The sequence below is a fragment of the Taurulus bubalis genome, assembly GCF_910589615.1.
Source record: "Taurulus bubalis genome assembly, chromosome: 5".
NCBI classification, from domain to species: domain Eukaryota; kingdom Metazoa; phylum Chordata; class Actinopteri; order Perciformes; family Cottidae; genus Taurulus; species Taurulus bubalis.
In genome coordinates this window covers 13,241,110-13,264,974 of record NC_136593.1, presented here as the reverse complement: position 1 = coordinate 13,264,974, position 23,865 = coordinate 13,241,110, and the positions used below count along the sequence as shown (strand labels likewise).

The 23,865-nt window shown below is 38.9% G+C and overlaps 3 protein-coding genes across 3 annotated transcripts; 2 read left to right on the top strand and 1 right to left on the bottom strand.

The window, feature by feature from the left end:
- The first annotated feature begins 1,731 nt into the window (after positions 1–1,731).
- Positions 1,732–3,788, top strand: LOC306736769 (protein FAM3C). The gene is made up of 9 exons (XM_079218439.1): positions 1,732–1,868; positions 1,946–2,044; positions 2,130–2,171; positions 2,258–2,378; positions 2,468–2,526; positions 2,834–2,884; positions 2,998–3,082; positions 3,164–3,290; positions 3,419–3,788. Exons 1-9 carry the CDS (start codon positions 1,856–1,858, stop codon positions 3,524–3,526), a joined length of 705 nt encoding a protein of 234 aa, XP_079074565.1. The 5' UTR covers positions 1,732–1,855; the 3' UTR covers positions 3,527–3,788.
- A 3,439-nt stretch (positions 3,789–7,227) lies between these two features.
- On the top strand, positions 7,228–8,667 carry LOC306736663 (protein FAM107B; the record flags this gene model as incomplete). The annotated part of the gene is made up of 3 exons (XM_079218314.1): positions 7,228–7,385; positions 7,476–7,632; positions 8,557–8,667. The coding sequence occupies 3 exons, from the start codon at positions 7,228–7,230 to the stop codon at positions 8,665–8,667; spliced, it is 426 nt and encodes a 141-aa protein (XP_079074440.1).
- Positions 8,668–11,924: 3,257 nt separating this feature from the next.
- Positions 11,925–23,593, bottom strand: camk1a (calcium/calmodulin-dependent protein kinase Ia; the record flags this gene model as incomplete). The annotated part of the gene is made up of 11 exons (XM_079218373.1): positions 11,925–12,028; positions 12,961–13,129; positions 13,280–13,367; positions 14,109–14,187; positions 14,281–14,393; positions 14,474–14,549; positions 14,834–14,960; positions 15,074–15,212; positions 15,762–15,836; positions 16,696–16,827; positions 23,508–23,593. 11 exons carry the CDS (start codon positions 23,591–23,593, stop codon positions 11,925–11,927), a joined length of 1,188 nt encoding a protein of 395 aa, XP_079074499.1.
- Positions 23,594–23,865: the final 272 nt, after the last annotated feature.

The following is a 23,865-nucleotide window of genomic DNA, read 5'->3' as shown; positions in this document are numbered from 1 at the left end:
CAGTGATGAAACTGCGTATATATTTATATTTTGGTGTACAAATTATGTATATTCATCTTGTGTACTGGTTGATGTATTTGGCCATCTGCTTGGATTGTCCTTGTTCTGTCCAACTGGCGTAATTCACTATTTCTGTCTCTTTTCTGAAGAGCTTTTCTACTTTTATTTTATTATTGCTTGAATGTACACACACAGTATTTACAAAAAGAAGGTAAAAGGAAGGATATTTTGTGTAATATTATCCAGTCAAATGTTTCTCTGAATGTATAACGTTCCCTGTTATCATTAAAATGTGGTACACATAGACCCTCTGCTGGTTCTCTTTAGTATTGCACCATGTTAGGAATATGAAGAGTTAAGATGCTGTAAACATACGCTATAATGCAAATCGCCTCATATGTAACAACACTAACGGCCCTAATTGAACTAGGTTTGGATGGATGCAAAAACAAACAGGGCAAACCACAAATATGTCATAGCATTTACTTTATATGTTTAATCTTAGTGCTCACACTTACTTTCTGTAATTCTCTTGGTAAAGTTTTTAATTCTATACTATTTCAGTTTGTTTTATGCTTGTGCGGTGCAGCTGAAACTGTTGTAGTTCTTACATTCTGTGTTGTTTTTTCCTGTAATTTGTCAGCCATCTTTATGTGTGTGGTTCATCACGATGTGGCCACTCAGAGGCTTTAATTCACTAATCCGCCCCTCAACTGTGTCTTGGTGGATGAATTATGACCGTATTATGATCTGGCCACAGTAACTTCAATAACAGTCATAAGATCAGTTCATTACTGCCTGAAGGAAAATGTTATTTTAGTTTGGACCCCTCCAGGCAGGTGAAAGCTGAGACTTAGCTACTGCTCAAGGATCAGCAGAGCAGAAGCTTAGTGACACTAGGATTAACATATGGAAAATTTTTATTAGGAATAACCTCATGTACCATTTATTTTTCAAGTGGGTCCTTGAACATGCTTTTGAGTGACGACTAACTCTTGTGCAAACAGTGTTGTCCATCCATCAAAAGTATGGATTTAAATTCATTATGTCTTGACAAATACACCATTGGCCTATTTATTTTGTGTTTATTGTAATAACTCCCTCTTAGCCAGGTTTCCTTTGAACAACAAGCTTTAATCTCAGTGGCATTTACCTGTAACACAAGGGAAATAACAATACAATGTTTTTTTTTCTAAATTGAGTTCTCATTTGTTATAGTTTCTTTTCAGGTTTTGTTTGTTCCTATTCCATTCATTGTTATCTGCTGTTTGTGAGAGTTTGGCCTTTTATTCTATCATCTGGAGCATTTTTTTAATAAACAGATAACCTCAAATCACATGGGTTTTATGAATTTCTTTTACATACAAATAGAAAACTCAGATAAATGACAGGGAATTATTTTTAACATACTTTTTGGTTTACACATCCAATTTGAAATATGAAGCTTGTGATCTTTTTTTCTCCTCTTTGAGTTATTCCCTTTCCCGGTTTCATGTTTGTTTTGCGCGTCAGCTGAGCACAATCTTCTGTTTGCAAAAGGCAAACGTATCTGTTACTGCTCCCCTATTTGACTTTGTAAAAGAGAGGGACTTGATTTTCTAGTTATCGGTGGCTGTGCATGGATAGTGCCACATCCTGGTTTTTATAGTACAAGGAGGGGCTGCTTTGTTTTATTTTTCCATATCCAAACAACCTGGCATGGTTGGAGGAATTATCAGAGTACATGTTCACAGATGAGATGACACCAAAGCTCTGTCTCTACAATATTTATTGTTCACAGGAAATACTTGAAGGACATTTCAAAGGTCTCAGCTCTTGTCTTTGGGAACTGGAAGCTATCTGAGTTATTGCCGATATGAGAAATCAAGGTGAGATTTCATTTTATTTCAAAAACAGGTATCTTTGTTTGTATCTCTGCAAATCTTCATCTCTTTGTGGTTGACAGCTGCTGTGCTTCTTGCTGCTGTAAGTGTTGTCCTCCTTATAACCTGGGGGTTTTCCATCAAGTCATTTGATGTTCTGGAAACAGCAGGATATATTCTTGGTGAGCTCATTTCTACTTATTACATCATAAACCCTTAACGTCCTCATCTCATTTTAATAACACGGCCTCCATTCTTTTATTTTAGAGTATAATGACAAAGACCAAATCAAACCAAAATTCCAAAAAGGTAAATTGAATTCTGGAAGTACTTCCACATTAACTGTATGTGTGGTTTCCTTCATGACCAGAAGTACTTTTCTCTTGCATATTCAGCTACAACAACTGGGCCTAAGTGCAGCCTTGCCAGAGTCTGTCCGTCTGACCATTTCGCTTTACGAATCAGCAGCGGAGCAGCTGATGTCGTTGGACCAAAGATCTGTTTCGATGGTAAAATGTGCGTGTTTGATACGGTATTACTGGACATGACTAAGGATTGAAATGTGTGTGACTGAATGAAACTCAACTATATCTGTATCTCAACAGCATTATGAGTAATGTGTTGAATAATGTGGGACCAGGACTGAACATTGTGGTGGTAAATGGTGAGTAGGAATACACTGACAGATTTTATACTATAAATAATTTATACTTTCTTAAACAATTCTTTAAAACATTTCACATTTGTAATAGTTTTGGTCTTTGAAGTTTTGGCATTAAAACCAGCAGTTGATAGAACAATTTTATAGGTCTAATAATTAGCCACTCTGGATTGTATAACAGTATCTTCATCAGCAGATTAAATGAGAGGATAGTGCTCATGAAACAGATAATTGAATTGCTTCACTTTCAGAAAAAAAGGTGCAGTTGTTGACAACCAAATGTTGTGTTTTTATGGTGGTTCATTCTCAGGTAAAAATGGAAAAGTGGAAAAATATGGCTACCTTAATATGGATTATGGAAGTAAGTTGTATGTGTTTAAAAAAAAAAATCTTTTAATCTTCTTTTCAATTTGAAAGTTTATTTAAACCTTAAAATTATGTTTTTCTTTTCTTTTCTTTTTCTTTTTCCAAAAGATGCAGAATACATCCTGACGTACCTGAAGGAGATACAACCTGGAATGATTGTCTTGGTGGCCTCGTTTGATGATGTGACACCAAAGTAAGTCCAAATCTCAACGATTCAACAGCTAAAGCGATTCCACAGCACACAACACGACCCTTTTCTATTCCTTTTTGGCAGAATGACAGACGACATGAGGGAGGTGTTCGTCGGAATGGGAAGCACTTTGATCAAGTCTGTAAATCAGAGAGACAGCTGGGTGTTTGCTGGGAAATCAGGGACAGAAAACAAAAGCCTCTTTGAGAAGGTTAGTGAGCCTGTTTGTGTCAGAAAAGTCCATCTATTTTTAAATACGGAAAAAATGAAAATATATTAAAAAAAAAGCAACATCATTGATGATTAAAAGAAATGTCCTCTTCCCTGTTCGCCCGTCAGCAAGCTGTTAATGATGAGAAAACCAATGTTTACGAAGGATGGCCAGAGATGGTGGAGATGGGCGGCTGTATCCCGAGGATCCCAACTGACCTTAAGGAACATTTGTGATGAAAAGGAGAATATTACTTATTTCAGATATTAAAAAGGCATGCCACTCAAAGAGTGTAAATTGTTTAACCCAGAACTTACCTTACATATTTACTTTAAATGATATACTGTATACTATATGTATAATGACAATATGTATGTAAGATCCATGGAATTTTTCCTCATGCAAATTCATGGTTTCTAGGGATTTTGTACAGATTGTAAAGATGTCTGAGGCAAGTCTGTCATTTGTGATTCTAAGCTTTATAAATAAAATGTCCTGAACTTCACTAGTGCTGTTGTTAATAATTATAGAAAATGCAAAATGAATGTTCAAAGAATGTACAAAAATGGTAACGTTTGACGCACTGACACAGGTATTCAAGATATTCAAGATATCTTATTGTCACATGCACAGTTAACAGACAGTTATTCCGTACAATGAAAAACTTAGTTAGCTAGGTCTATAACTTAAAACTTAAGGCAAAAATTGGAATTAAAATTAAGAATACAAAAAAAGTGCTATAAATGCTAATAGTATAAGAAAACATATACAGAGGTACAGAAATAGTGACTGGCTACTGTGAAACTATTTATAATTTATAACCCTCTGGGATCATTTATAATTTCAATGTCAATTAGGACCATTGTTTTGACCTTTTCTATCTATTTATTTTGTTTCTTTCCATGGAAGCACATTTGTTGCCAGTGGTTTAAGAAATACTCCTTTACTTTAGTAAAAGTACAGATACAAACAAGAGTGCGTAAATTTCACGTTTCAACAAACCTTTAGTTTTTTGTTTCTTTCGAGGGCTCAATCAGTTAGACTAGACACTTTTACAAGGGGTCACAAACCAAAAAGGTTATGAACCACTAGTTTAATTTCTAACAATGCAGTTGTATTTATTTGCAATACTTGTGTGGCTACATATACTTGGTTACCTCCCATCACTGCTATACACTAAATATTCTTCCAGCACTTTTGGCCTTTTCTCCTGGGTTTGTCTTCCACTCTGAGAATTATCATCGTCCCATACACAGAACAGAGAGAGAGAGAGAGAGAGAGAGAGAGAGAGAGAGAGAGAGAGATTATTACTGCAACTCTGTCCACTGAGCCCAGGAGGTGTTTGTGCAGATATTCAATCTGGACTCATTCTGAGGACATGGGAGTCACCCATGGAAAGAAGGTAAATGTGTCTATTTATATTCTATATTTACATTCCTCTTTCTCTGTGAGACGTAACACATGTCTCATTAAGAAAATCCAGCAGATGCATCCATAAACTAAAGAAGAAACCAACTGCTACACTTAGCTCCGTGTCTTCACAAATGACAACTATTGTATTAATTATGTATTCTTGGTCACATTTAAACTTTTGTTTGGCAGAACTTAACCATTTTCCCGTGGTAGATGTATCTGTCATTGTCATCTCTACAGTTTATTTCCCAAAGACAGCAAGTGCTCGAACCAAACACAAATCTTTATCCAATAAAAAAAGCCTTGCCAACGCCAGAGAGTGGACCTTGGAGAGTATTTGCCTGTCATGTCGTATTAATTCTTCTACACACAATATCCACTGTCTGAGCTTCAGCCAAACAGTGTGACTCTTTCTTCATCCGTCAAACAGCAGCCAGCAGCAGAATTGTCATTAAAATACCTAGATTGATCTCGATTGCATTTTTTTTGACAATTTACTTTGTTTAAAAATTACTTTATTTGAATGCACACATTTAGTAATGGTACCAGATGCTCGGACGTAGTGCAGCTGGATTCCAACTATTGCCAAGGCCTTTAACAAACATTATGTAACATGTACATAGATCCATAATGCACCTGTAACTAAATTAGATCGTGCTCAGACCAAACACTATAGTTTGACATATTTTTTCTTCATTCAAATGTTCATAAAATATTTAATCTAACAACAAAAACAGAAATAATCACTTTTTTCCGAGTCCCACGGGGGGAATAACTCTTGTCTCGACTATTAATTCTGCTCAAACACTAGCAAACGAGAATCTCAGTGGGAATCAAACTGTGTGTTGTTTGATCCTTGTCATTAATGAGGTGGCAGCCCTCCACCTCACCAGTAAGGCCCCTCGCTTCACTGGACATGTGGAACTAGAGCTTTGTCTGTCAGCATCATAATACGGCTTTGTGTTGCTCGCATTGGCACCCTGACTGAGAGATTTCTGATTGGTGTGCGGTCATGTGTCGCGCTATATCTCCACACTTGTATTTAAAAAAAAAAAAGATTTGGTTATAACTCTGAGATATATTATATTACATTATAATATATAATGATGTTTTCTGTTGACAGAGAGATCTCCAACATTCACCAGTGACACGCCTGAATGGGTCTGGTAAGAACTCTATTATCACAAGAAACAGTTTTACCTTTTTTTCTCTGTTTGAGTGACTCTGGGAAGAAACTGTGCAGAGGTAGTACTGATCGAGCTTGTAGGTGTCTACAACAAAAACACACTTGTTCGTTTCAATGCACTCAGAGGTGTTGTTGCTGCAGCCTCATTGGTCTGGTAAGACCAGCAGCTTTTGGTGGCTAATGTATACGATCAAACCTTCCACAGAGATTGCTGTGTAAATACATTCAAGACATTCTGACCCTTCTCTGCTTGTGCTGTTAGCCTGTGTTTGTAATATTTACCATCCAGCAAAGGTTACAAAAGTTACAAATATTTTACATTTCTAGAAGAAGAATCAGAAGTACTTTATTAATCCTCATGTGGGGAAAGAATATTGTAGTTTACTTTGTTTTTGTTGTTGTTTACACACACACATACCCAGAATGCACACACATGCACAGGACGCTATACATGCTTTAATTATTATGGTCAGAGTGATGGGGTGACACAAGGCCCCGATCAGTTAGGTGTTTAGTGCCTTGCTCAACGGCAACTCGACAGTGCCCAGGATGTGAACTGGGACCTCTCCAGCTACCTGTTCACATTATACCAACTGGGCCTTGCTGGACTTACAAAGCTAAATGTCTTTAGGAATCAACCTGATACTCAAGTTACTTTGTATGGTGTTCAAAAATAACTCCAATGGTGAAGAGATGTTACTTTGGCTTCTCCATATTGTCTAATACCAAGGTTTTCAACTGTATTTGATGTAGTTGCTGTAGTTTGTGATATCAGTTTCTGTGCAAAAGTTAAGTTATCCATTTGCTTCCAGAGGTCTTAATATAAGAGAGTATTATAAATACCTGCATGGAAGACAACTGTGTTCCTTTCTTCGTTATATACATGTGGCTTATTTTCAGTCAGCTTATACAGAACAGAAGCACAAATAAAAGCATGTTTTAGTCAAACTGATGAGTTGATCAAATGTTTAGACCACCACTCCACCATCTGCCATGTGAGTAAGATACTATCAAACAAGTGTGGTCCAAAATTGTTTTTATTGACCTTGGAAATGCATATGATGCAGTTAGTTTCAAGGAGATAGTTAAGTTGTTGTCACGCAAGTACAGAATTTAAGATACAATCACGGTATTTTGGGGGTTGTTGTAACAACTGTCTGCTCAAATAAGCTATTTCCTTTTATCATACTGCAGTCACTCAAAGCTGCTTCAGTATGTCTTTATAATATTGAAACATAACCAGCTGAAATGCTGAATACTTTATCACAAGAAAAATGTTGCATCCCAAATTAATATTTGGAAAATATGTACTATATGTTTTTCTCTTCAGCCTATGTAATGCAGACACACCAAAGTGAACAGCAAGACTCTCTATCCCAACAACAGAGTGAGGAGAATAGCAGTAATCTCATCAGACCACAAAAACCTCCCAATCCTTTAACGGCCTCCAGGAGCCACCAGGAGCTTCACAGAGAACTGTGTATGACCCACAAGAGGTTGGAAACACTCATAAACACACGTAAACGTTCACACTTCTCTTTCATTGTTTGTATGAATCATAACGTTTTTTTCCAAATGTCTGTCAGGAGAGTGTCTCAAGAAGGAAAGACTGAACTCCAGAAGGTGTTAGAGAAGAGGAGGTGGGAACAAGCGATGAAGGCGAGCAGAGATCAGGAAGAGGCGAAGAAGAACAGATCACCACTTCATCAGGAACTGTTGAAAAGACACCAGAGGCTAGAAAAGGTTTGCATGCTAGATTTCCTTTTCCTACATTTTTGCAAAGGATCTAATCATATCTGACTTCCAATGTATCATATTGGTTGACATTAAATTAAATGATCTATCCTGAGAGATAAAAAGTACTGTGTTATATGAAAATAATCAATATTTCCTCACATAAGATTGACATTGGTGGTCTATGTGGAGCATCATGTTAATAATAATAATAATAATAATAATAGCTAGGATTTATATAGCGCCTTTCATGAAACCCAAGGACGCTTAACAAAGACATAAATAAACATAACAAATGCAACAGTAGCTAGAGGACATAGGGTTTGGTGAAGAGGTGAGTTTTGAGGAGTTTTTTGAAGGTGTCCAGAGATGGTGTGTTGCGGAGCTCTATGGGGAGAGAGTTCCAAAGTGTGGGGGCTGTCACACTGAAGGCTCTGTCCCCAAAAGTTCGCATTTTTGTGTGAGGGATGGAGAGCTGACCCGTGCCTGAGGATCGAAGGTTCCGGGACTGTGTGTAAGGGTGGAGGAGGTTAGATAGATACTGAGGAGCCAGGGCATTGAGGGATTTGTAGGTGAGGAGGAGGATCTTGTAGGTGATGCGGGACTTGTTGTTCTGCATTCAGCCCTTAGAGGGCAGTGTAGATAGTCTGGGCTCCTAAAAGAAAAACAAAACATATATATGTTAGATCCATATGCATGAATGCTGTCTGATAGACTAAAAGACAGCACATTAAGTTATACAAAATTTAAAAAAGTATATAACTTTTTTTTATAAAAAAGTTTAAGATCTACGGATTGTGTGGATCTTCAAGACCTTTCATTTTAGAGAATTAGCTCCAAACCTTGATTAATAAAATATCTTGAAAGTGTTGCTTGTTTACTGGGGCTACACATATGAGTTCAAATTGTGTTTGTATATTTCCGTTCCTACAGCTAGAGAGAGACAAAGGACAACAACGAGAGGGGCCAGAGTTCCTCCGAGTCAAAGAGAGACTGAGAAGAACTGTAGTGTTGGAGGAAGTTGCAGGAGGAAAAGAAGTGTGACAGTTATGATTTGTGATTGTATGTTCATGTATTGTATTGAGCACAATGTTTACTGCACACTTTTTACAATGTGTTTATAGGTATCAACCTTTCCCTGCATGTCTTTGTTTTATACAGCCATGTTGAGTCTGTTTAATGATGCTGGGAAGTTTATTAACATCATCAGTATTCTAGTAAAGAAATAAGGTATTTTGTCTGGACTCTGAACACTGAGAACTAATGTAACACCGAGGTGACTATTATGACATTATTGTGTCCTTTGTGTGCTCTTCAATAACAATTACATAAAAAATATATATTCAACGATACATTGTTGAAATATCTTCTCATGACAGATTGTTGTATTTCCCCCGTGATGAACAACAGGAAAGAGAAAGAAAAACATTTACATTAATTTGCTTATGAATGACGGGAGGTGAAGATTTCCTTTGGTCAATAATAGAGCATATAAATATTCTTATGAAATCCTATTCATCCAGGAAAGTATACCATGTATAGAAGAATAATGACCATAATACTACCCAAAATAATTGTTGTAGTCATTTTGAGGCTGTAGTTTATGTAGGTGCTATTTGGGTTGCATTACATTGTGCACGTGTTTATTGCTTTCATTGCACCTTTGAAATGTAATATGACAATATGAGGAATACTTAAAGGTGCAAAACAAGTAAAGTACACTTTAATTGATTGATCTGCATGTAAGTTGTGTTCATCACAGTTTTAAATGTTTTACTTTCACATCCTAAAGTAAAGTTATTGCGTAATGACCAAACACACAATGCATAGACAAGGAAGTTTAATTTCATTTCCTGCAATCAAATCTCTGTGGGTACAAATCATTGTATTTTCTTACAACTTGTTCAATAACCCATGATGCATTGCATCCATACATTTGTAGCTCAAAACAGCTTTTACAAAAAAGGATATACAATATATACTTATATTTATATATATATATAATATACATGTGTTTCTTTATGTATTTAGATGTGTTTGTAATGGGTAAAATAAGCTTTTTAAAAAAACACAGCCAAGTGGAAACAAATCCCAGGAAAGGTTCAATATAAGGTCATTACCAAACGAATAGCCCGGTTATCAAAGTCATCAACGTTGGCTATCTTACAGTTAACATGGAGCCCTTCACACACAGTTTGCATATTTTCCACAATTACAGTCATGTAAATCCAGAGTGATTGCCTTCAGTTATTGTTCTATGGACCTGTAAGTATCAATGGCAGATCGAGGGAATTGGTTTTATGTGGGCATCAAAGCTTTTCATGGATTGGTTCATGATCTCTACAGATGACTAATAATATGGCATTGTGTCATGACATACCTTAAAAAATAACAATGGCATGGGATGAATAATATCAGGATTAAAGTATTTTCAGGGAGAATTTTTTTTATACATGAAATATTGTGCCAAAAATGTGCCATCCTTCATCTGAGTTGTATATTTTTAAAATGACAACATATCTGGATCCCCAATAAAATATCTCCACCTCACTGTATGGCTTTAGTACTGTGGTTTATCTACCCGGGGCGACAAATGTAGCGCTCGCACAGGCTGCTCCCACGGCAGACAGGTGATATACATAAAATTATATAATATATAATTTTTCCATATTTTGTTCTGCCTGTGTCTTGGTATCAGAGAGGAATAAATAGATTCTACATAAGCAACGGCAAGAAAACAGGCTGAAAAAAATAATATTTTAGTTGTAAATTAACAAAGTACAGTTGAAATGTCACTCAGGTCGAGACTTGACCATCAAAGTCGATGCAAATGAAAAGTTCACTGTGCTGTGTTGTACTTTGTCAACAACATTACTTCTGGTGTTACTCACTTCACATTATATAGCTCAAAGTTACAGTATTACATCATTTTTCAATACAACATAGTAATAATAATCATGTGTGTTTATACTAATTGATCATCATTCATGTAAACATATTTAACCAGGTCATGCAAACAGTAGACCAAAACTTCTTCCACTAGAGGTGCACAGCACAGAGCAGGCAGAGCGCCCAAACTGAGATCCCGACGACTCAGCGTAAGAGACTGACAGCAGATATTTAGACGCTTGTCAGAAACAGAACAGGGAGGATGAACATGATATGAATATGATCGTTTTCTTCCCACACACAACTTAATCGCATCTTCAAAATAACTCCTCCAGAAATGATGTCAGCCCACGGAGAAAAGTCAAGATGCCTGTAATTTACAGACTTACGGGGATCTCAGTTTGAGCCTCTGATAACAGAACAGCCATAAAACAAACAAAAAAAGTCTCCTTTTGATATTCATACATTTTGATTTCTAATTTCCCAAACAGAAGCATGCAGACACTCCAGGTCAGAACCCCTCTACACAAACCCAGTCTGAGCCAGAATATAGAGTCCATAACACCCAGAATCACCCTCAACGTTTCAAAAAACGCTTCAAACTAAATAACTTTCAAAAGGACAGAAACACTTAATATGAGAAAGAAAGACAGGGTGATCAAAACAGAACAAATGAGCAGGTGGCATCGGCAGTGAAGTCATGCCTTGAAATTAACTCGATTCAACTAAACAGCTACTTGGTCAGTGACTAGATCGAGTCACATTGATGGGTAAGAAGTATAAAGACATGCAGGAGCAGCTTTCAGCAGTTCCCTCTAGAAAGCGTTCCCTCGTTCCTTTGTGCCCGGTCTGGCCAGATTTTTGGAGAAAGCTGCCAGTAATGTAGAGTGTGAGAGCCAGATTGGTGCTGATGAACGGTAATTGTGATTAGAGGTAGATGTGACAGATCATGTAAGAACAAAAATAATGGAGAAGCCTGCCTTCGGGCCGCTGCCTCGTCTTTGATTCAGACTCCAGAGGCTTGGCTCCTTTCTGGTAGCTAACATCCAGAGACACATTTTGTAATGTACATGCTGTCAAATGACCCCTGACTGCCAACACTGCACAAAGGTACAACTACATTAGGTTGCTAATCAGGCAGACTTGCCCTTTCTTTAAATCAGTGTCCACTGTATTCTGTTCTTCAGTTGAAACTTATGTGTCTTGGGTCAGGATGTGTTTTTTTTATGGGTGTTGGCGGAGGGGGGGGGGGGGGGGGGGACTTGCTGTATGTTTCTCCACACTGTGACGGTGACCTGCTCACTGTGGATGTACTCTGGTGCCTGATAACTACTCTGCATTCCTGGCCAGACTGGGCGGGTCGGGCTCTGGGTGCTCCAGGGATACCATGTCACCGCGATAACGGGAGGGGCTCAAACGCGACTCGCTGGTCTGCAGCAGTAGGTGCAGCTTCTCAGGCTGTCCCGGTCTGCGCTGCCCTCGGTGCTTCCGCGACGGCCGTCCTCATAGTGGGACACTGGAGATGAGAGCAAAACAAGGGAGCATGTGAAGTAAAAGGGATGTTCTGGTACTCTTCAATCGGGTCTTATTCTCATAATAATGGCCATTCGGAATATGGACCGTAATAACTTTGCACACACCACCTCCGGGAAATTTGACTCCTGCAAAACAACATATCTGACCAGGCAGCAGGAGCCGCCTCACGCTTTTCAAAATAAACTCTCATTTTACAGAAGTCATTTAGCACTTCATGTTTAGCTAATATTTGGTGCTCATTTCTGTTTTTACTTTCAGTGTTTGGAGGTGGCATGTGCAAGGTATCATGGACAACAGTTCTAATGACCAGAATTAAGAGAATTAGACTCAGGTTTAAAATATAAGTGAACTTATGTTCAGGAGAAAGTTCATGCGTCATCTAAATCTCTCATTACCTGTCAAACCCTACAGGTTGACCCATCCTCTCCTGTTTGTCTCAGTTTTCTTGACTTCCTTCTCCTGCCCTCACCCACTCACCTCCCTCCCTCCCTCCCTCTGTCTGTCCTTCTTCATCCTGGCATCCCTCTTTTCATCCCCGCCATCCTCCCTCTTCAATTCAATCCCGTGCAAACCTCTCCCATCTTCCCCTTCTCTTCTTCTAAGGTTCAAAGTTGGATGTCAATGCCTGAGGAAGATTTCTTCCTTTCTGCCCTACATTTGTCTTTGTCCAGCCAAAGGATTCCACCGCATTGCATTTGCATCATATGGGATAGTTGATAGAGATGAGAAGAAAGGTACTTGATCAAGACAGTTGTATCGTTGCAAAGTTAACCGCAAGATAGTTAAAATACTGTGAATTTACAATATATCACAATATCATCACAAACCTTTTAACTTCATACTGTGGCAGGATGCTAGAACCAGACATCTGAAAATAGACTGAGAGTGTTTGTTCATTCACTGATAACTTACAGCTCTCCTCCTCCCCATTCCCCAGATCATCTTCCTCCTCCTCATCTTCCTCTGGGAGCAGATGTCCATGGCAGGGACTGGTGGGAGTAATCTGACTAGGTCCCTCGAGACTGGTACCCAGCTGCAACTTCCGCATGTGGCGCACCACCGCTGTGGCATTAAATGCTTGCTACATGGGCAGAGAGAGAGGAAGGAAAAACCTGTCTGTGACTGACAGCGACTGAGTGAGAAAAATAGTAACGGTGTACACAACGTGTGTCTGCTAATCTTAATACTGCTCGTTGAGTCGGCTGCTTGAGGATTCCACCGTGGCACTGACCTTCCATTTACTTTTGGCAAAGTTCTTCTTGATTTGAGCGCTGACAGATTCGTGGATATTCTTGTCCAGAGCTGTGTCTCCGCAGATCCTGAAAAGTCAACAAGAATTACAGAATATAAAGGCAGTAGCGGCAACTGGCTAACGATTATTCGTCTTATTATTTATCAATAAGTAGATTGACAGAAAATAAATCAGCAAATATTTTGATAATTCATTCATTATCTGAAGATTTTATATTTTTCTGTGTCACATATACAGTATACGATGGTTTCCAAACTAACACAAATTAGACCCTCTTTGAAATGTGTTATTACAGAAAGTGGATGAAACCCACGTCCAAAATAGTCTCATATTCTGCCATTGTGTTACTTATGGGGGGATTTATAGGGCCGATGAATTATTCCCCTTTTGCTGGGGCTCCCTAGCACACACACCACTGACATAGTAAACTGAATATCACTGTTGATTGGATAAAACAAGATATTTGAATGTGTCACTTTTGACTCTGGAAAATAGACAAAGAGATTAAACAATTAATCGAGAAAATGATTAATAGATGAATGATTAATGAAAAAAATGCAGCCTCACTATTGATTCTTTTTTCAATGTATTGATTAATTCATTTTGACTGTGAAAACTGTCCATAATCATTTTCAAGAACCCACAGTGACGTATTTAAATTTCGACCAACAGTCCAAATCCCAAAGAGTATCAATTTAAAAAGCATCTTAAAGCCAGAGAATGCTTGATAAATTAAAATTGTTCAGTTCTGTCTATTAACTTATTGCCAAAGAGATAGATATAGACATAAGTATTTTGACTTTCTTACCATGGGTGCTGGAGGGCCTGGTCACATGTATATCTCTTCAATGACTCTTTCTCCATTAGGTGACAGATGAAGTCTTTGGCTACAAACAAAAATCAATCATAATGTGAAATTCAACTCTGATTTGTTAGTTTTCACTGTTGTATCTGCTGTACACATTTTTAGTAATCGGTACCTGAATCTGAGATGTCATCCCAATACGGAGAGTCAAATTCATACTCTGCTTTCAGAATCTGCTCAAATAACTTGGAATCGTTTTCATCGTAAAACGGAGGATATCCGCATAACCTGAGGGAGCGATATTGGAACATATTCAATGCTAGTACTAGCTGTACATACGTCCCAGTGATGAATGAGCTCAGACTTACAGAATATAAGAAATAACTCCGATGGACCAGCAGTCCACTGCTTTGCTATACGGCTTCTGAGCGAGCACCTCAGGAGCTGTGAAACGCACACACAGCAGACATTCAGGAAAAGTGGAAAATAGAGCTGAAGAGGGTGTGAATTCAAGTAATCTTGACCTTTCTGTAATACCATGTGATCTCGGTCACGTTGAACAGGTAGAGAGCACTTGTAAAACACTTACAATTGACTCAGTAGTGGATGTAAGAGCTTATCACAGCGCAATGAATAAAGAGGGGATATGAGTTGAACAGCAAGCGCTAAGTTCACATGAAAGAGATCGGGAGAGGAGGAGAGGCTGACCAGTGAAATAAAGGCCTTACCCACATATCCAGGAGTTCCGCAGGCTGTGGACATAACACTGCCTGCTCCCTCAATCTTTGACAGTCCAAAGTCACTGATCATGATTTTGGAGTCTTCGTCCATACTGTAATACAGCAGATTCTCTGGCTGCAGACGACAAGCAGAGCGATCAAAGAGGAGGGTGAGAGAAAAGGGAGGGAAAGTGTCAACTGCAAGCCAGATTGAGCTGTTTTATTTCTGTCTTCCCTGAGCAACGATACCTTCAAGTCTCTGTGAACGATTCCCATATCGTGGAGATATTTGACTGCATCCAAGATCTGGTGGATGAGTTGGCTGGCATCTCTCTCTGTGTAGAAACCTTTCTCCACAATCCTGTCAAACAACTCGCCTCCAGATACCCTGCCAGATGGAAATCATGGTGGTTTTGTATTGAATTTGGGCTATAAGTAACACACGTGCAGCCAAATATTGTTCAATGTTGTTTTAATTCTAGATTTATATGTGGCCAAATATAATTTTACAAGTGTGAATATTTGGTGCAGTAAAAAAAAAGTAAAATGCTTTGACTTTGAGTATTTGAATTAATAGATACTATACGTATAATGAATGTATGAATATATATGAAAATAGAATAAGATGATCTTGAGGGGAAACATGAAAGGAAAACTGCATGTTAACTGAATGTTAATGTAATAAAAGATACTTAGATCCACTAGCGACATTTTTAAAGGTTTTGTTTTGTCTGAGAAACAGTCCCCAAACACAAAATATAGAGAAAATCTGCCAATAATCCGACTCTGAACTAGACATTTTTGTTTAAAATAATTGTTGCCAATCAATTTTCAGTAAATTGATGAATACAATCTTTACAGTGAAAGTGCATGCTCAGTAAGCCCCTTCTATCGTATAATTGGCCCTCGTGTAAGAGAAAGAGAAAGAAGTACTTACAGCTGCATGACTAGATATAGGTGGGATGTACTTTCAAAGATGTCCTCTAGTGTAACAATGTTGGGGTGCTTGATTCTGAGAAAGATTAAATGGACAGAAATAGTAACATTTCTCTCATGCTTTAAATTGGTCACCAGATGGCATTATTGCTGCATAATACACATTCAAAACAGTTTGAAAGGCCATGCAGATAATTGGGATCAAAACTTTGCATTTGCTCTCTTCTCCGACAATATAAGTTGTAAAAACCTCTCAGATCAGCTCTCGATACAGTGACAACCGCTTGCTAAGAAACCCAATGACCAGCTGGAACCAGTAGAACGGTTTAGGATATTGTCGTTGGAGGGCTTGACAGAATAACTATCACAAATACAGATCCCACCAACTGGTTTGTTTATTGTTATGAAGCAGCCGACAGACAGTCGAGCATCTCACTTGGCTCCCAAGTCAAGTTGACACAGCATCGCTGTAACACATCGGCAGCTGCTAAAATGTGATTTTTTGTCGACATTTTTTCAGATTCTCATTTATTTAATAGTGACTTTAAGTATTTGGCCAAACTCCACTCCTCCCATTCTGCCATATCTCTCTCATTCTATCATACCCTACCCCCTCTCCACTTCCCCACCCTCTCTGCCTCATTCTCTTTCTTCAGTGCACTGCTGCGGGGAACTCCACACCATCTCCGCCTCTGTGTGCTGTTGCCCTGGCAACAGGGACACTAAAAATAGGTCTATCTTCTTTACTCCTGACATTTCCGGTGCACAATCCCACTGTTTCTACTGACACCATGCATTTAGTCACCCATTCAATTGACCCCTTGCATATATTATGCATCTGTGCATGCTTTGCTGGAAGAGACGGCACTGACTAATTTGTCCCGTTGGACACAAAGCACCAGCTGACGCATCGCGAGGAACTTAGGTGACCTCACCTGTGTAGTACAGCGATCTCATTTTCGATGTTGTTCTCTTTGCCTTCCAATGCTTTCTTGGGGATGCACTTGATGGCCACCAGCCTCTGAGTCCTCTTCTCCTCTGCTAGTACCACCTCTGAGAAAGCTCCCCTGAAACACAGGCCGTGGAAACACACACACACACAAACACACACACACACACACACACACACACACACACACACACACACACACACACACACACACACACACACACACACACACACACACACACACACGCACGCACGCATATGCAAATCGTTAGAGAAAGTAAGAGGAATGTGTTGGGGTGTGGAGTGAAATAGACAAGATAGGAGAGTATTGTTCCTAGGCTATACGGGCCATGGTGGATTTAAATTTGACAAATTTTAAGAAGGAACATTTCATGCAAATCATTTTATTATTATTTTTTTTTTTCAGTGCAAAGGGGTGTTTTTATCTGATTCCCACACTTAATGAAGAACAGTCAGTAGATGTGTTTGTGGCCTCCTAAAACTGCCTCTCAACTACCTAAAAGGTTCAAAAAAAAAAATATCTCCAAACATCACTTGTGTGTGTGTGTGTGTGTGGTGTTTAGATGAATAATTAAAAATGGTGACATTACTGAGAGTTTTGGGGGTGCTGAGAAAACGCTCAGGAGGTGCAGCAACAGATACATAGAGACATTTATATCACTTGTTTCAACCCCAAAAAAATAGACTATTTTTACTTTCTTCAATAATAAATAAAGTAAATGTGGTGTGGCTGTTTCTGAGGGAGACTCGCCTGCATTATGTATTATGGTGATGGTGAGAGGCAGAATAGTGTGTATGTACACAGTCTCCCCAAAGGAGCGTGGGAGGGAGCTCAGGAGGAGGCCTGAACGCACAAACATTGTTAGCAACCGCAGGGATCCTTTACATGTCTGTGAAACAGCACCGTCACGCAATACACAATGGGAGTTCAATGTTCATGTTTTAGGAAATATCCCCTCTTCTTTTCCACCCGTCACACTGTGCAGCACCTAGAGGATTTTGCAATATGAAGTTCACTTAAGTGTGTAACCTAAACTGAAAGGATGCAGACATCAGCACTGTGATAAGAAGGCAACCCTGTATCACGCTCTGTTTATTCTGCTTTTAATGGTTATTAACAGTTAATTATAACGCACTAGAGTCATTGTGCAACCCCGACCTTCTGTTGGTGCCCCTCCTCCCATCACCATGTCATAATAAATGCCCAGTGTGGATCTGTGGTAATCCTTGAGATGGCTTTGTACCGTGGCCATCTTGTGCTCAACGAACCAGCGCAGCAGAAACGCTTGCATAGAGAAGCTGATGCACATGAGGAGAGACAATTCTCACATCTCTGGTTTCATTTTTTAAACAGTCCTGAAAATAATCTCAAAGCTAAATCACATGAAGCTCAAATTCTCATCGACCCATAAAAGCATTTAAATGTGTTTAAGTCTGCAGCTTTTAGAGCGAGGGATTCCTCAGAGGATCAGGAGCGACAAAACTCTATTATTGGTGTGTAATAATCTATTTAGTCTTATTGGCTGTTTACTTTAAAATAGAAGGGTCAATTGACCAGGACAGGGAGACGGACACGTAGTGGCCCGAAAGGTGGTGACTGAGTATTTATTGTGGGAACTGTGCTTCTATTTCTAGACATGCATGGAGAAGAAAGGCTTTGATTATTTTAATATTTTTATGGTGAAAAATGCAAGTCAGGATGTCCAAGAAACAAAGGTCAGTGTTTTCAAATGTCTTTTGTCATACCAACAGATCAAAGCCCAAAGACATTCAGTTTACAATTATTGAAAACAGAGAAAAGCAGCAAAATCTCACAATTGAGAAGTTGGAACTACATCATGTTTTACATTTATTCTTTAAATTAGTTTAAATTCAGTTTACAGTGACGAGAGGATGACAGTAACAATCGTATCAGTATAGCAACGATATACCGTTATTTGATCCATTATTATAATATAAAGTGACTACTGTCAGAACTGTACTACAATAAATATCTGCTTACAAATTTTGAGTCAAGTTTATACTGTATGTGACCTGATCCGTGCTTTATCTATGCTACTCCTAAAAAGAAAAGCTTGCTCTTCCGTGAGACAGATTGTAATTACTGTAAGCATCCAGTTGCTAATTTCTACTTGGAGACGTAGGGGTGGGCTCTCAGGGGGTTCGGGAAGTGGAACGGCAGTCAGAGGAAGAAAGGAAGCTACTGCTGTTATTCACAACGGATGAGATTTAGTTAACAGCTCATGTGTAAGTCTTGACATTAGGCAGGAGTGAAATGAGTATTGTCCAGATTTAAAGACTTCTCTTTTTTACAGTCTGAGATTAGAAAACACAATTTATTTTTTCCACCAGCAATCAGCAACAGACCACTCTGAAATCTTGAAAGATTGTTTTAATCTATTTCATGTCAATAAATAGTCCTGGCCTGCACATTGACTTGCTGTTATCAAATTTAAATAAATAAGTTGTATATGACTCATTGGCCTCAAGACACTTAGCTGACGCTCGGCTGTTTTTGTGTACACGAATAAGACTGTCAACACATATTTTTAGACTAAACCTCCTTAGAGATAGATAGATAGATAGATAGATAGATAGATAGATAGATAGATAGATAGATAGATAGATAGATAGATAGATGATAGAGAGAAAGAGAGAGAGAGAGAGAGAGAGAGAGAGAGAGAGAGGGAGAGAGAGGGAGAGAGAGATGAACACCACTGCGTGGGACTCTGTCTGACACACAAACACACACTCACTCACACATATCACACACAGGTTGTTGAAGACACTTTAATCCCAGCTGTCCATATGGGAAAATATTGATTCACACATTCTCATACTGCTGTCAGTGTCTCTCCGTGCTTTTCACTGTGACAAGTGTGCTCTTCTTGCACTCTTAAAGGCTTCGCCTGACAAGAGAGCGGGATGTAATTAAATCCCATTTGCACTGAAAAGGATGGATGTGTGCTGCAATGTCAAATGTTGTTCATAATGTTCTTTTTTTTGTTCTAAAGATACACTATCAATCAAGTCAGTCAGGGCCCTTGGACCTGTTGCAGTCAGCTTTCAGCATCCGAGCGGTTTATCGATCTCACCTGATGCGAGTGCACCCTTCAAGTCCAGCATGCCTCCAAGTCCCAAAAAAGCTTTCTCTTTTTAGCCTAATCCATTTTGGATTGTGTGTGTGTGTTTGTGGGAGTGTGTGTGTGTGGGGGAGTGTGTGTGTGGGTTTAAGACAAAGAGACAAAGAGACTGGATATGTATGGACATACAGTATTATCCCCTTCCAAACAATCTCCACATTCATTGTCGGCATCATATGAAAAATAACTATATATTCATATCAACATATATGGGACCGGATCATTCACTTTCCCATCTACTCCCATCTACAAACTTCTTAACTCCTCTGCTCATCTCTATAAACAACCATCATGAGAGCTTTCCAACAGTGTTTAGTACTCGTCAATTATGCTCCTACACATTATCCACCTGGACTGCACGAGTAGTTCTTAAAACTCACCTCCCCCATGTCTTCTTATACCTTTGTTTCTTTTCTAAGGCACAATTCTCATGCTTTGTTTTTTTTAGTACACAATTAAACTATCCATCACATGCCTAATATCTGTCTTTGAATTTCCAATTTGATGCAAAACTCAATGAAACAATGAGTATGCTACTATTCAATACAATAGCCTTTTGAGAATGGGGGACTGGAACTGCTGCTATACTGCTAAGAAACAAAACCAAATGCTGCAGCTCTATGCAGGTTTAGTTGTTTTGAGCTCATTATTTTGAGTTGGCAGACAAGTCTCACAAAAGAAGTACTCTACCGGGGATGTTTAAAGTTGCCATATTCTGGATTCATAGCATTGTCGTAGCAGCAACTATTTGCTATTTAAAGATGTAGTGGAGTAATGTCTCCCTAAGCAGAGTATAAAGTCACTCTTGTAAGCCGAGCTACGGCATGTAGCGCCCACCCTGTTAGCTCTGTCAGCACAGTTGCCATAGTTTGCACTGTTAGTGCTGTGAGAACCATTAGCTGCGAGATGTCGGTTGAGAGCAGTTGAGAGGCAATCAAAATGCTCCCAATCTCAAATGTAGCACCTTTAAAACAGGGTTTACTGCTGTTTTGTGGTCTGATATTATTGTATTAACTGCATGCGCCATGCTCTTCATTTCTGTCCGACAAGCTGCCAGCTTGTGGGGATATCTCTGTCCATGGGATTCATACGCTGAACTCATTTTCATGCATCAATATATCACTACTCCTTCAAGTCCCACCGCAACATCCTATTTATTTGACGTTCTGTAAACGCACCAAACCATGGACAGAAGTTAAAAAAAAAATTGTATGGGACGTTTCATTTAACTGGAAAAGACACAGAGTTAGCTAGAAGTTAGAGTTAAGAATCTCATAAAGTATGTTATGCAATCATATGATAAAATTGCAACAGACATATGGCTCTATATTGACTTTGAATTCTCAACATCTCAACTCCAAGAGGCATCAGAAGAATAGTTATTTATGTTTACATCATAGATAAATGACAGGAGAAAAGTGATAGTTAGAATAACAAAAAACATGTGGTGATATCTGTAGCGTGGGGAAATTGTTTAAATCTGCTAAACCTACAGTTTGTCCTGAAGTGGACTCCAAACAGAGGTAGAACTGTGAGGATTAGCTGGATCTGAATATAATATTTCAACATAAATCAATTAACTTCATGCACTGAATTCCTGGATAAAGCTCCTCTGTAATCTTCTCTTCGAGCATAAGGAGCTTTTCCGTCAACACATTAATTCTGCCCTCTGCCAGGTCCAGCTATGGTGACAGGAGGGACAGAATATTACTATAACTTTTCCCCCATCTTTTTTAATACATGTGGGACTAGCTATCCTGGCCATTCACTATTTCAATCCTTGTTATATAACCTTTCATATTACTCTAAATTACAATCACAGTTTTGAGTGTCTGTGAGACTTAGTGGATTCAAAACAGAAGTTATCAGCGTTTAGCAGCAGTCATGTGTTCTCAGATAGACCGTCTGCATCGCATCTCACATTGGCAGCTTTGAGACCAATGGAGTCTTATTTGATGTCCTCCTACAGCGCTCGACATAACCAGACAGCCTCATCGTCAACCCACTGCTATTTCATTTTTTTTGGATTTGAACCATCTGATTCTGCGCAGCTTCTCTGGGGGAGCAGGTGTGATTCCAAAAAAATAGAAAACAAACACAGTCCATATGGCACACTGGTGTCATCACAGGTGGACGTGTGCTAGGTCACTTCTACTTAGTCTGGGTGGGGGGCCCCCTGACCATCTGCGCTAAGTCGTGTCCCCCTGAGAGATGCAGTCGCAGGTCTGTGTAAGTCCAGCCCTCACCATTACAAGGCAACCTTTTCCCTGCTGGTTGAGGATTCATTTAGCAATTTATAACAAAATAAAGGTGTATTTACTTAAAAGTTTTATGTAAATGTGATCTATTTTAGATTCCAAACTACAAGCAACGGAAAGAAGTTGCCACAAGGCCACATCACAACGATACGTAGGTGAGTTGAACTTTTGAAACGTTTTTCAGAGAAATCTCACGCAGCACCTGCAGAAACTGGTTTATGTGATCTATTGTTTCGCTTTGAGCACGCACATGCTCTTGATCCTTTAAGAAATTAAGATAAATACATAACTTGTATTGCCCTCCAGTCAATCATCACATGAGCAGAGGAAGGTGCAGCTGACTTACATAGTCAGATATAGACTGGATATTGCAGGTTTCATTAAGTTTAGTAGTATTCCTATGCTAATAACTTGTGGGCGATAATAAAGAAACACTGAGTCATGTTATAGCTTAGTTTCAACAACCATGTCAGAGCTAACATGAAGGCCAGACTGCCTAAATATCACGTGCACGCCACATTATGCACATTACACAGTATCTACACGGGCTTGGCAGGATTGCCTTAGATCAGCGATTGCTGCTGTACGATATAGATCATATGTGGTGAGTCGCTAAAATAAAGTTTAAATCTGACATTAGATGTCTTTGTCATATTGTTTCTGAAACATAAAACAGTGTTAAATTTAAAATACGCATCTTTACAAATACAGTCTCAATGTCCAAAGTAGGGAGAATAACTAAATTCACAATAATGCTCATTAATAAGCATTTACAATTGAAGCGCCCTATCGCCGTCATTTTAAACTCATGATCTATTCACAGTTATGGCTGTAATTAAGACCAACAACGTGGAAATATATAAACTGTTTCCAAAACTAGATTGAGTGAAGTTGTTATCGCTTTTGTTAATATATACTCTGCTATTTACTTTGCATTGCCTTTGAACAGTCAATCCATAAAAATGTTAATCAATTCCAAATGCTTCTGCACAGCTCAGAAGAAAGTCTAACAGGCCAAGGGAAAGAAATGCGTGTTTAAATACTTCCAGGCGAGTGGGAAATAGTTGAGTCAGCATCTGACAGCAGCCAAGAACAAGACAAGCCTGAGTCAAAATAGGCAGAAGTGACAGGCCCATCCAAAGTGTCAGTCAAATTTCTAGAGACTCCAGACTCAAACACTGCAGCCCTGACAGCATGCACAGACGGGGGGACAAATGAGTGGTGCCGCCCTTTGACCCTCTTGGTTTTTTCAACTCTCTTTGAATTGCAACTCTGTTATCTGCAAGTCAACTGACACAGCTGAGGTGTTTGGGACCATTAAGGGTCTCGGGTCAGCCTTGACCTGACAACAGAACTAAACTACCAGTGCAACTTACGTTCCCAGCACTTCTTTGAAGTCATAATGTTCTTTGATGTCTGATGTCTTCTTTTTCCATCCAGTTCCATCCTCTCCAAGAGGCATCCTACAATGCTGATCGGATTCGCCACACTACAGCTATGGGGCAAAAAGAGCAGAATAGAAATTGTGAGTAGAATCAGAGAATGTACGATTAAGTGTAGTGTGTAATCAAATAAAGATACATCTCTGATCAGGAGGATTGTGCTAAATCAAACCAATGATTGACTATTTGGACTATGTGACTTTTAACTAATTAAGTGTTAAAGACAAACAATCCCCCATTGGCAACATGGTTTTGCATCATACTGTACATTTATAACCACCCTCTGATGATG